The sequence below is a fragment of the Ahaetulla prasina genome, chromosome 1 (genome assembly GCF_028640845.1).
Source record: "Ahaetulla prasina isolate Xishuangbanna chromosome 1, ASM2864084v1, whole genome shotgun sequence".
Classification (NCBI taxonomy): domain Eukaryota; kingdom Metazoa; phylum Chordata; class Lepidosauria; order Squamata; family Colubridae; genus Ahaetulla; species Ahaetulla prasina.
In genome coordinates this window covers 139140629-139153681 of record NC_080539.1, presented here as the reverse complement: position 1 = coordinate 139153681, position 13053 = coordinate 139140629, and the positions used below count along the sequence as shown (strand labels likewise).

Here is a 13053-nt window from a genome sequence, read left to right as displayed (position 1 = left end):
TGATCGCAGCTGTTTCTTCCTTTTTCCCCCCTTTTTTTTTAAAAAGGAAGAAACAGCTGCGATCACATTTGTCATGGCTATTAGGAGTTGTAGTTCAGCAATATTTTTTTGCCACTGACCATTTTTCTAACACGAAGCTTCAAAGCTGCTGTGAATCTGGCCTGATTGCTAGGAGGTGGTTAAAACCTCTCTCCCTCAGAAGTTTCAGAAGAAGAATATAGTTCTTAATTCTATTTATTTCAAATGAACCCATATATATATTTGTTTTCTGAGGTTTTCGCGGGTGTTTGTATGTAGGTCTTTGGTTATTCGGGTTTTCTCCCGCGTAAAATTAGAAATGTCTTGGCGACGTTTCGACAAAGTCTCATTCGTCATCTTCAGGCTTCAGCTTCGTGCTTCTGCGAGCAATGTGTGATCGCAGCTGTTTCTTCCTTTTTAACTGCTAGTGGGGGTTTGAACTGATTGGGTGGGAGCTTGGCTGTGCTCTGATTGGATGGGGGTTTTTTTGTGCTCTGATTGGATGGGGGTGTGTCCTGTTTGGGTGGGGGCTTGGTTGTGCTCAGATTAGTCTGAGTTGCAGGGGGATTTGAGCTGGTGAGCTGCATTGCTGTTGTTTGGCTTCGTGGTCGTGGTCGTGCTACATCTTCATAGTGGGTGTCAGTCTGCTGCATGTATGGATTGGAGGGGTTTGAAATGGCTAATGTTGCAGCTGCGGTCTGGCTTCTGGTCCTTGGTCGTGCTTCCTGATCAGTGTGGGTTTGGGTCTGCTTTCTGGGTGGATGTGTGGTGGTGACATCCTGTGTGGACCTCGTGAGTGTGGGTCTGGTGTCATTCCTCGTGTTAGGGACTCATTTGTCAATAAGGGCAGGTTTCCAAATGGCTGGTAGGCGGAGGTATCATCTCGTTTGTTCATGCTGTGTGGGCGTTTTTCTATCTCGATGGCTTCTCTGATTATTCTGTTGTTAAAGTGTTCAGTTTTGGCAATAGTTCTGGTCTTTTTAAAGTCAATATCGTGTCCTGTGGCTTTAAGGTGTTGGACCAGGGAAGAAGTTGGTTCCTCTTTTTTTGACTGAGTTCTTGTGTTCTTCAATGCGTGTACTTATTCTTCTGTTGGCTTGTCCAATGTATGTGGTGGGGCAGGCGGTGCATGGGGTTTCATATACTCCTTGATTTTCTAACTCAATTTTGTCTTTGGGGTTTCTTAGGATGGTGGATATTTTTCGGTTTGTGCAGAATGCTGTCTTGATGTTGTGTTTGTGGAGGATCTTGCTGATTCTGTCTGTGGTGCCTTTTATATATGGGAGGAGGGCTGTGCCGTTTTCTTGTTCTCTGTCTTGGATTTTAGTGGGGGTTTCTTTATGGATTCGTTTGGTAATCTTATTTCTCTGGAATCCATTGGATGTTAGTACGTTAGTGAGAGTGTGTAGTTCGGTTCTTAGGTGTTGTTCGTCAGCTAAGCGTTTTGTTCTGGAGATGAGTGTCTTGGCTACGGAGTTGATCTGTGCTGGGTGGTGATGTGAGAGTGCGTGCAGAGACTTCGTCGAAACGTTGCCAAGACATTTCCAATTTTACGCGGGAGAAAACCCGAATAACCAAAGACCTACATATATACATTATTGTGTTTGGGTAAAACCTTTATTTTTCTATGATAAATTAATCTCTACATCTATAATCTACATCTCTTTGATAATTATCTAAACTTCTTTCAACTGCTTGAGTTAAATTCTAGAGATATGCTACTGTGCTTTTAATTTCAACCAGCAAGATTTTTTTAGCATTATGGTGACAGCAGTAATTGTTACTCTATATTATAATTATTTGAAACTGGCTTAATGTGATAAATACTCAGTAAAGCTTTTTAATTTTCTTCTCAAGGTCGAATGGCACCACCCAGTGATGATCTTGCTGGGAAAAAAGTGAAAGTATCAGTTGGAGTTGCTCGGAAGCCATCAGACAATGAAGCTGACAATATAGCAGATGCACTTACTTCAACAACAAACATCTTAGCTTTGGAATTATTAGAGGAAGATAAAGAGTTATCAAATCCAGGGTTTGCGTCCACTTCTAGCTCCAGGTAATCATTTGTGATTGCTACTCAAGCGTATAAGAAAATAGAAGTTACCATATGCACTTTGAATAAAAATGTTCTGCTTTCTTAACTGAAAACTGTTTTCCATAAATGAAGAGAGGGAGTAAAATATTCCAAACAAGTGAAATTTTTTTAAAACGTCCAGGTTTTCAGACTGAACTGTAATATATGAAACTTTCAGAAGTCTGCCAAAAGTGAACATTATTTTGTTCCTTCTGTCTTCTTTTTTTCTCCTACTCTTTAATAGACTGAAATGCCTTGGTATTGCAACACATACTTTTCATTTCAAGAGGACATGAATCAGTATAATTCTATTACAATATAATACAACAATTTGCAATGAAAGGCCATGCCATGCAATGCACTATAAGAGTACTGTGAAAATAGTAAGAGTATTTGCATTACACAAATTGTAAATGATGAGAGTTTTTAACATTATTTCTTCTACCACCCCCTATATTATTTTACAAATTATTTAATAAGGGAATTTCAAAAGTCCTTTATAAAATGATAAGGAAAGTTTGCTATTCCAAAGGAGAAAAAGGTCTGGAAATGCTAAAACACTGTAACTTAGATCTTACTCTGTGTACTTTAAATCACCACATAAGGGAAGTAATCCTATAACCTGCATTCATGTTATTTAATATAATTTGCTTTTAAATGAAACTTCATTTGATTTAACTACTCCTTGGTTCCTCTCTTATTAGATAAGGAAAACGAAGTCCAATAAGGGAAATCAGATAGAATTCTTTTAATGCTGATCAAACACATCAAACTTATAAATCTTCCCTTATATTATCCTAAAAATTAGGATAATTTTTGACCTTTTCAAAAAAAAAAGTCTTTTGCCCCCAAATTTGCTGTTCATCTAGGTTTCAAAGCAAAAATCCTCCAGAACTTTAATAGATTTCTCTACTTTATCCTTTTGTTTGTCACTTCTAACAAGTCCTTCCAAATCTTAGCAGAGCTGTTTTGTATAGTCTGAGAGGAATAAATATCCAAATATCCAAGTTTCTGATTTAATGTCTATTCAGCTTCTATAGGGAATAAGTCATCTGTCAGATCCATTTATATAGGTTTAAATCCCCTTTCAAATTAATTTCATAAACATCAGTTGCAGCCCATTCTTGTTTTATAGTTTTATATGAACATGCTTTATTAATTTTATGAAGCATCTGATTCATTCTGCTCAAAAGTTTAGCTGTAAGGTAGTTAAAAGTTTGCACTAAGGATTTTTGCTTCATTTTCTTTATCCTCTGGCTCTAATGTCCTCAAGGTCTTCTAATGAATACAGTAGAACCTTGCTAGTCTAAAGGGTCTTAATCTTTCCAATATGCAAAGAATAAAGAAAATAATTCAAAAAATTGATTAAGACAGAAGGCTCGGTCAAGCGCAGTGTCCATAAAGTGCAAATTGGAGTTTGATGTAAATTCTAACTCTCACCCACTCCACTCATGACTGACCGCCAAAAAAGACAATTTCCAAAATCTAATGAAAAATAGCTGTCCAGAATCCCATGGACAAACTCAATACTCTCACCTGTATTCCTGAAAGATTACGTTGACTCAGATCTGGTGTCCATTGTCAATTTCACTTACAAAATTGTCTTGCTAACTAAGAAAAGCCCACAAGGTTTCTGTTCACCATGGCACATATAGGAAATGTTTTCCTTCTTTTTCCTTCTCACCCACTCATATTTAATGCAGTAAGTGCTGACCGCATTAAGTTGCTTTGTTTGCCTTCATTTCTGTGTTTCAGATCAGAAACACCTGGGACTGTTGAAAGTGAAACGTTATTTCTAGCTCACCTGAATTTCATTTGGAAAGGCTTTATCAACATGCCATCTGTGGCAAAGTTTGTTATCAAGGCTTACCCAATCTCTGGTTCTTTTGAAAGTTTAACAGAGGTAATGTATGGGGTACTCAACAATTCTACCATTTTCTTGAGGACTTTCTGAATTTTCTTTTACTGTGGACAATGAAATGTTGCAGTGTAAAATCACCAAGGAGAGCATTAGACAAATGTACTTTTGCATGTAGTTTATGACAGTTATATTTCTTTTATTGAGAAAAAAATATTGTCTTCTGGTAAAAATATACATCTACTTCTCTTCCATAGGATTTGCCAGATAGCATCCAAGTAGGTGGCAGGATATCACCTCAGACTGTTTGGGAATATGTTGATAAAATAAAGGCTTCAGGTACAAAGGTAAAAATGTATTCTTGTAATATAATGTGGCATTAGATGCTCAATGTTCTTTGATTTTTAAAAAGAATAGGATTTCGTGCTGGTGCTATCATTACTTGATATCATTACTTGATTCATCAGTACCATTTGTATGAAATCCAATGCAGAAAACAAATAAACTGCACTGTTCCTTGTTCAGTAATGAATCCAGCAACTTGATAACATGCTCATTTTCAGTATACGGAAAGCCTAGAAAAATTAAGATACAGAAAGACCCAGGGGAAGAAGAGTATTATAAATAAAGATAATAACTTGCAACTATGATACTTGTACATATTCCCATTTTAGGAATACTATTAAGCACTAAAATTCTTTTTGATATAGCTTGTATGTAATTTCTCTGTACACTTACACTGGTGGCATCTAAGACTTCCTTTAATTTATGATAAATGATTTTATTTTGATTCATGTTAATGTTTCATATATTCAAAATATATAATATGGTTTAGTGCACAACTTTGTCTCAGTACAAATTTTTTGAGAGAATCATTTACTATATTGCATACATTTTAAAGTTTGCCTTCCTCAGTATCAAAGCAATAGGCTTACAAATTAGATCTGTTTAAATAGTCCAGCATTTAATTAACATTGTTTTGAGATAGCGTCAAACTGCATGTGTCTTCCTGGCGTGCAACAGCAATATGAGAATCTGTAAAGCATTATCTCTTATTTATTGGTTTATTTATTAAATTTGCATGCCACTCATTTCACTATCAAGCAGCTCTAGGTGACTTTTACTTGTTCGCTATCTATGATCATCATGAGTGAATTTCCTGGCATCTAAAATCAATGAAGTACAAATGTATACCCCAAGGAATGAAAATAGATGTGTTTGTGTGTATTTATTTTAAGAATATGGTGATAATTAATAAATGTTTCCCTTTTTTCATAATAGGAAATATGTGTGGTTCGTTTTACTCCTGTTACAGAAGAGGATCAGATTTCATACACTTTGCTTTTTGCGTACTTCAGCAGCAGAAAACGTTACGGTGTAGCAGCGAATAACATGAAGCAAATCAAGGATTTATATATTATCCCTTTAGGTGCTTCTGATAAAATTCCACATCAGTTGGTTCCTTTTGATGGTCCTGGTAAGCAACAAAGATAGGCTGAACTGTCCCTTGCACTAAAGTATTATTGATTTAAAAAAAACCAAGAACAAAACCTTTTTATTTTCTGAGCTATATATTTTAACTATGCTAGAATGATTGATGCAGAGCATTCATGAATATTGGAAATGAAGCTTTGCATGGAGATTTTTTTCAAAGAGCAGACATGGATTTCTTTCTCTGTTTAGCTCATGGATAGAATTAGTATTCTTGATTTACCACATAAGTATTTTACAGTGTAAAATGTACTTTTACATAGCAATTATTTGTGGAATGAAATTTTGCCAGAGCTTCTTAAAGTACATTTTGTAACATCAGTGAACCATTTAAACTATTTGGCATTGTAGAGACTCAGGGTAGCTTTTTTTAATTGAAAAAAAAATCCAAGATACATGTTTTCTATTATTACATTGTTCCATTTTTAATATACTATATATGTGTGTGTATGTGTGTAGGAATTGAAGTCCATCGACCCAACTTGCTGCTGGGATTGATAATTCGCCAGAAGCTGAAAAGGCAGATTAGTGCTGTGGCTAATTCAACCGTGACCCATGCTGAAGAAGGTCCTGAAAATTTGCAGCCAGAGAAAAAAAGTAAACTGAACAAATCGGAAGTACTTCATACTGAGGTAAATGAAAGAGAAGAAGAAAACGATTTCTTTAATTCATTCACCACAGTACTGCATAAGCAGAGGATCAAATCCCAACAATGTAACACAGAAGAAGTCACAGCAAATGAACCTGCTGTGGAGAGTATCAAACTTGAACCCCCCAAACCTCTACGGTTCCTTCCTGGGGTTTTGGTTGGATGGGAAAATCAGTCATCTGCTCTCGAACTAGCAAGTAAGCCACTGCCAGTAGATGACATTCTTCAAAGCCTTTTGGATACCACGGGGCAGATGCCTGAACATATCCAACCAACATTGGACAAGTTGGTTATTAAAGAACTTCCTTTACTGGAGAAACGGACAAATGTAAAGGAAGAAAACATAGACATCCCACTGGGTGTTGAAGATACAAGGCATAAAAAGGACAATGCAAAAGAACCCATCAATAATACCTTAGCAGTGGACGTATCAGATTTCCCTTGCTCTTCAGGAACTCTTACAAGTCTGAGTCTTAAGGAGAAACCACCAGATGTTTCCACTGAGGTATTTTTAGCAAACTTAACTATTCTATCACAGAATAAGGAAAACCAAGAGACTCCGGAAAACAGTTTAAAATTGGGTGATACAGATAATGTTCCTCAGGAAAATAAAAGAATCATAGATTTTCCTGTTCCTTCCAATGCTGGAAAAGGAGTTGGGAGCAATAATGTTGGAACAGCATCTGTTGATACTATGACCATTCATAGTTCTAAATCTCCACCGTTCATTAATCTTAAGAGAGACCCAAGGCAAGCAGCTGGACGAGGCCAACAGAACAATAGTTCAGAAAGTGAAGGCGATAGTACTAGAAGTGAAGATATGCAGCAGCTTGATACTTCAGAATCTGAACGGTCAAAAGTTGATAATAAGCAGACTTCAGGAAATGAATTAGCTTCAGATCAGACCGATAACCAAGCATGCAAGACAACATTGGTTTCAAATGCATCTAATGGAGAAGGCGCATGTAGCTCACAACTTAAAGACACCCTGATGCAAAACATTGAGACTGAAAATTCTGAGAGAGGATTATTGCCGCCGCCATCACCTCCACCTCCACCACCGCCACCCTCTTCATCAACATCATTATCATCTCAATTTGAAGTGGAAAATACAAGTCATCAGTCTGACTTCAGTAGCAAATTACCTGCTGCAAGTGGAAATTTCTCACCAATTAGGACTCCTCAACCCAACTTCCCTCCCACTAAAACAACTCCCCCTGGTTTTCAGTTTCAAGGGGCTATTGCCCCTAATTTCTCCCCACCGAATGCTCCTATATTTGGGTTTCCCCATCATCTGCCCCCACCACTCCTTCCACCTCCGGGCTTTGGTTTTGCTCAAAACCCTCTCATGCCTTGGCCCCCCGTACTTCACCTGCCAGGTCAGCTACCCCACTTTGTTGGACCAGTTACACCAGCCCCTCCCCCCACCCAGAAACCATCAAGATTCTCAGGGCCTGAACACTTTTATCAAAATAAAAACACTAGAAGACACGAAAGGCGTCACAGTGACCCCTGGGCAGGCCGACAGGGTCCTCACATGGAGAGGACCTTCAGCAGGAGGAAGAACGATCAACACAGGCAAAGGTTTTATAGCGAATCTCATCACCCCAAAAAGGGCAGGCACGACTGGGAGTTAGATCCTGAAAGAAGTCGACACCGAGACAGAAGCTCAGAGAAAGAGAGGGAAAGAAAAAACAGGGAGGAAGGGCATCGAGACAAAGAGAGGTTGCGGCCTTCACATAGCGATAAGGACTCTGAAAGCAAATCCTCACAAGAAAGTAGAAATCCTGAAAAGAAGGATGTTCCTAGAAGTGAAGAGCGCTTTCACGAGAAAGAAAGAGAAAAGAGTAGGGAACGGTCAAAGGAGCAAGACAATGAAAAGAACCGAGAAAGGCATCACAAAGACAGGGACCAGAGTGATCGGGGTAAAAGCAAAAGGTGAAAAGAAAAAAAATGAGAGAGAAAGAAGGCACAGTCTGTCTTCTAGTTCTAAACAAATAGAACATACTATGTTTTAAATATGTCCTAAAGCTGTCTGTATAATATGTGCTTGGGTATAATTGTGCCATCAATACTTTCTTTTTATATTCAATGTTTAGTGTTTTGTAGGACTAAATCTGTTCTGGTACCAGTCTGTGTACCGCACATTCATTTTCTTTTACAATCTCTTGACATAGGAGTAGAGTTGAATAGTTGGAAGATTTTACTCTGCTTGTATAGAAAAATGACCGAAAGGGGCTTCTTTTAATATGCAATAAAAGACACATACAGATTCTTTGTCAAATTGGGCTTCAGTCGAGCTATTTGTAGCCTTTGGTGATTTGTACTTTGTGTTTGGAGCTACTCCAGCAAACATGAAGATGGATTTCTAGTGTTAAGTATGACAACACAACACTGGCTTTGAAAACAAGAGAGATTGTAATGCAGCCCTATTCCAATACATATGAATTCAAAAGATTCATGTATTCAAAAGATTCCAAAGAATAAGGAAATGGTGGTGGCAGAAGGAATTCCACCTGTATTAATTATTGGGCATTTCTGATAGAATGAAGTGGCCTGTGAGCAGAAGGAGTCCAGGTTTTACTGCTTCGGGACACACTTTTTAGTGGGGTATTTTATGGCTTGTCGCTCACCTCCTGAAATGAATAAAACTAATGACGTCACTAATGTTAGGACTGGAATTAAATCTATTTTTCCACTTTTAATCATTAAACCCCATCTAGGAGAATTCTCAGGAGTTCTCAAGCTTTGCTCATTTTGGGTTTCTATATGCAACAACAAAGCCTAGATCAAGGTTGACCATGTTTCCGCTTCATCTGCACAAAGGATTTTTTTTTTAATCTGACCACCACCACCCCTGATGGCAATTTGAGAACCCTAGCTTTCAGCTGAAATTAATATTTTTAGCTATTTCTCATGCTTTGAAAACTTGAATACCTAAGCTTGTACATGAGACTTGTGTTTTCCTATTCTTTATATTATAAATGTAAATATTTTAAGGGGTATTTTGATTCTACAAATGATAACCTTCTCACAGTTGTTTGCTTGATTTTAATAGATGTGGAGCAATAGGCTATACCAGTTTAACAGAAAGATGTATAAATATGGCTTGCCTTTACAGTTCAGGACTGGTAATTTTTAATAACCCACAGGGTTTTTAATAAATAGATCAGTAAAATGTGATTTTTCTGTGAAACATAGTATATTGGTTTTTCTGTTAGATATCATTGCACTACTCTGTTCAACATCCTATTTTGAAGTATTTAGTAAAATTAAGAGCACTGTGCATTAAAAAAAAAGAAACCCTTAATTAAATCGCCTTACCTATGAACATAGATTTTGCACTTTAGTATAAGAAAGAAACTATCTCTCAATAATATGTGATTAAAATAAATTGTTAGGCTATTTTAAAATCCTATTTAAATATAATAGCCAGTTTGCAAACCTTGCACATGGCTTTATTTAGTCAAATTAAAAATGCTATATTATAAATTGCTTGATGGTACCTTTTTTTTTTAAAGTGACTGTCCAAAATGTTGACTCATTCATGCATATAATTAGTCTGTACATTTTCAACAGAAATGCAGCCATATGCTAGGTTTAGGATAAATTCTTGTGTATGTAGGCACTGAGGACTTTGCCTGGAATTTTCCCGTAAGAGTGAGTAGAGTAACATCTGGCACAAGACAGCATTCTCCACCCATAATTATTTTCAACCCTTGTGAAACCCTTTACTTAGTGTTCATTTTAGCTATCTAACTCTCCCAAGGGCTCTTACTATATGTCTGTCATGGACAGAAGATAACAAGCATATTATTCATAATAAGTTTTGCTGCAAATTTTTTTTAAAAATTCCTGGGAGGATCAAGTTGAAGAAGTTTTGGAAAATGAACAGCCTGAGATGTTACGGGAATTTAAAATTCAAACAGACAGGCCCCTTGTTCATGATATGTCTGATAAAACAGTTATTAAAAAAAATCTACCATGACTTTCAGATCAAGATGCTTATGGAAAAAGAAATCAGCTGTTAGACCAATTGTGATTGGAGCCCTTGGAGCAAAGGATTCCATCCATATTTGGAAAATGTTTCCAAACCACTTGCTTGGAATTGCCTATATCCTTAGTTGCTACCTTAATAATTGATAGGTCCTTAGTTAGGACTTGAATTATTAAGTATTCACCAAGCTTAGTCTGAGTCTAACAGTAGATAATAAGTAAATATAATAAGTAAGTATGCAATTACTTCTATCCCAGCTTTATTATTTTTATAAATAACTCAAAATAGTGAATATATCTAGTATTATTTTCTTCTTGTTTTTCCCACAACTCCTTTGAGGTGAGTTGTGACCCAAGATACCCAGCTTTCATGCCTCAGGTGGGACTGGAACTCAGTCACTCAGTTTCTAGCCTGATGACCATTAGACCAAATTGGCATAGTAACAGTAATATCTGCCTATCAGTGTCTTTGAAAAGAACTCAATAGGTGGACAAAAATGTCAAATCCAGTGCAAACATATGGCTGACTGCGTGACCAGCCATAATAATAAATGATAGTTGGATGGATGTCACTTTGATAATGAAATTGGAGTTTCTTGTGAATTTTAAATATTCATACTTCCCCATTTGTGCTATTTTATTCATATTTATTTGGATATGTATGTAGAAGTATAAGATATTCTCCAAATAGTTTCATCATACTCAATGGGACAATCCTGCAGATAAGAGCAGCATAGAAGATCAGTGCTTCAAAGACTGAAATCCTAACTGCATTTCGATACTTCCACATAACTAGGAATAGGGTGTTAATCTTACCATAAAAAAAAAGATTTAAAATGCTAAATATTTGCTATGTACGCCCTCATTCTTCCAAAATAATCAGTAGATAGAAATCTGACATCAGGTATTGTAAAAAAAAATGGTGTGTTATGATTTTCATATTTTGGTTCTTCCTGAGATGTTACTTCATATAATAGTAATGGTAGCTTGTTAGATAATCACTTTGGAAGAATCTTGTCCTGCAAGGTAAAGTATGAGTATAATAAATAAATACAAATTTATAGTTTAATTAATTGCAGAATGAGCGAAGGGCTGTGAAGAATAACATTTATTATTTCAACATTTTCCATACCTCAAAGTCCTTATAAATAAAAATCTAGAGTAACAAAGTTAAATTGACTTAAGACTTTTCTTCTATTTTGGTATTGCAGATTTCAAATAAGAGACGAGAAATCCTTATTCTAAAATAGAGAAGTACATAGGAAGAAATGGTGTTATTAAAAAAGTAGGGACTAAAAGAATGATCAAAGGCTTTCCAAAACATTTCAAAAAAATAAAGTGAAGAGGTGACGTGTCTTGTCACAGATGTGTTGTGAGGGAGGCATAATTTAAGACAGGAGGGCCAACAACAAACCATTGATAAACTAGGGAATTTCAATCCTGTAGAAAAGAAGCATTAAAATATGATTCCCTTATGTGTAAATTAAACTATAAGCTATGTTACATATAGTTCATTTCACCAATTATTGGTAAGTGACAACTAATAACAGCAACCTCAGGAAAGGAGAGATGGCAATAAAGGGGAATATTTGTACCAAAAATACTTTTTCAAAAGGCAACTGAACTTTCTGTTTTTCCTTGAAGACATTTCGCTTCTCATCTAAGAAGCAAAACATCTTCAAGAAAAAAACACAGAAAACCATCTTTTGAAAAAGCACCCTTGGGACAATTGTGACTGGATGACTGAGAATCTCCAAGACATTGAAAATATTTGTAGCTCAGGAGTGTGCGTGCAGCTAGCGCTGGCCTCTCCCTCTCCGTCCCACTGTTAGATTGCCTGTGGCTGCAATGGGCCAAGCTCTCGGCATGCCCAGGCCTCCACCTGTTTTGCCTGCTGGCCCAACTGCTCCTGGGACAATTCTCAGCCGCGAGCTCTTGCTGACCTTTTCATGGGGGCTCTTCGCCCTTCTGCCAGGGCAGGTGGAGGCCAGGGCATCCTGAGAGCTTGGCTCCAATTGAGGCAGCTGGCAAGCAGACAGTGGGATGGAAAGGGTGGGGCTGGTGGTAGCTTTCCAAACACTTTTTGCCCATAGGGGGACGAAGCTTTGTCTGCTTGCAAAGGGTGGTTTTGAAATGGAGCTAATCAGGGCAAACACTGGTCGCCTATGGAGCGCTTGGGAGTGATTTGCTCCATTCCCAAGCACCCCATAGACGACCAAACACTTCACCTGGATGAAGCAATGACAGACTCAAAGCTTTATGTGCTTGCAAAGGGGACGATTTGAAACGAAGCGATTGAAAGCGCCCCCTTTGAAGACAAAGCTTTGACTCCCTCTGGGCAAAAAAGTGTGCAGCAGAGCCAGGAGGAGGCAGAGGTAATCCCATCACACCGGCCACTCTTATCGCATCATCCCTTGACTTGCCTGCGGCTGTGCCAATCAAGCACCCGCACGGGGCATCAGGATCACCTGCCTCCCCCATGCCGCTGCCTCTGCACAAGCCTCCTGAGAGCCTCCCATAAGTCAGACAGCTACACAGCATGTCCTGATCGCATGTCTTCTCTCCCCCCACCTCTGCCTTCATGCTTGGACTTATCAGTATTTGCACTGCACCAGGCGGCCGGTGAGCTGCGGCTGCTGCCGGACACAGTCAGCCCAGCACATCTCTTGTACTGGCCACGACCATCCCCCTGGTCTTATTTTTGGGGTAGAGCATATATTGGGCCCACCCCAAAAAATTGCTTGTTTTTTGGGGTGGGTCTTATTATCGGGAAAACGATATATATTGTATTGTTTCTTTCCCTGAAAAATAAGGGTTTTGTAAGAGAATTGCAGGTGTACTTTGTTTTCCATTGTACTAGCCCATGATGGCGAACCTATGGCATGCATGCCACAGTTGGCACGTGCAACCGTATCAATGCGCATGCCAGCCAGCTGATATTTGGGCCTTCTGGGCCCACCAGAAGTA

General features: G+C 38.0%; 1 protein-coding gene across 6 annotated transcripts in view; it reads left to right on the top strand.

Annotated features, from left to right (window-relative positions):
- PHF3 (PHD finger protein 3) overlaps positions 1–9585 on the top strand; it is a 56183-nt gene extending 46598 nt beyond the window's left edge. For all 6 annotated transcript variants that reach the window (XM_058176590.1, XM_058176605.1, XM_058176585.1 and 3 more), the window contains 5 exons: positions 1876–2074; positions 3848–3995; positions 4208–4297; positions 5232–5427; positions 5901–9585. In XM_058176590.1, coding sequence (XP_058032573.1) covers positions 1876–2074; positions 3848–3995; positions 4208–4297; positions 5232–5427; positions 5901–8032 — 2765 coding nt within the window. In that variant the 3' untranslated portion in view covers positions 8033–9585. The remainder of the gene's footprint in view (positions 1–1875; positions 2075–3847; positions 3996–4207; positions 4298–5231; positions 5428–5900) is intronic.
- Positions 9586–13053: the final 3468 nt, after the last annotated feature.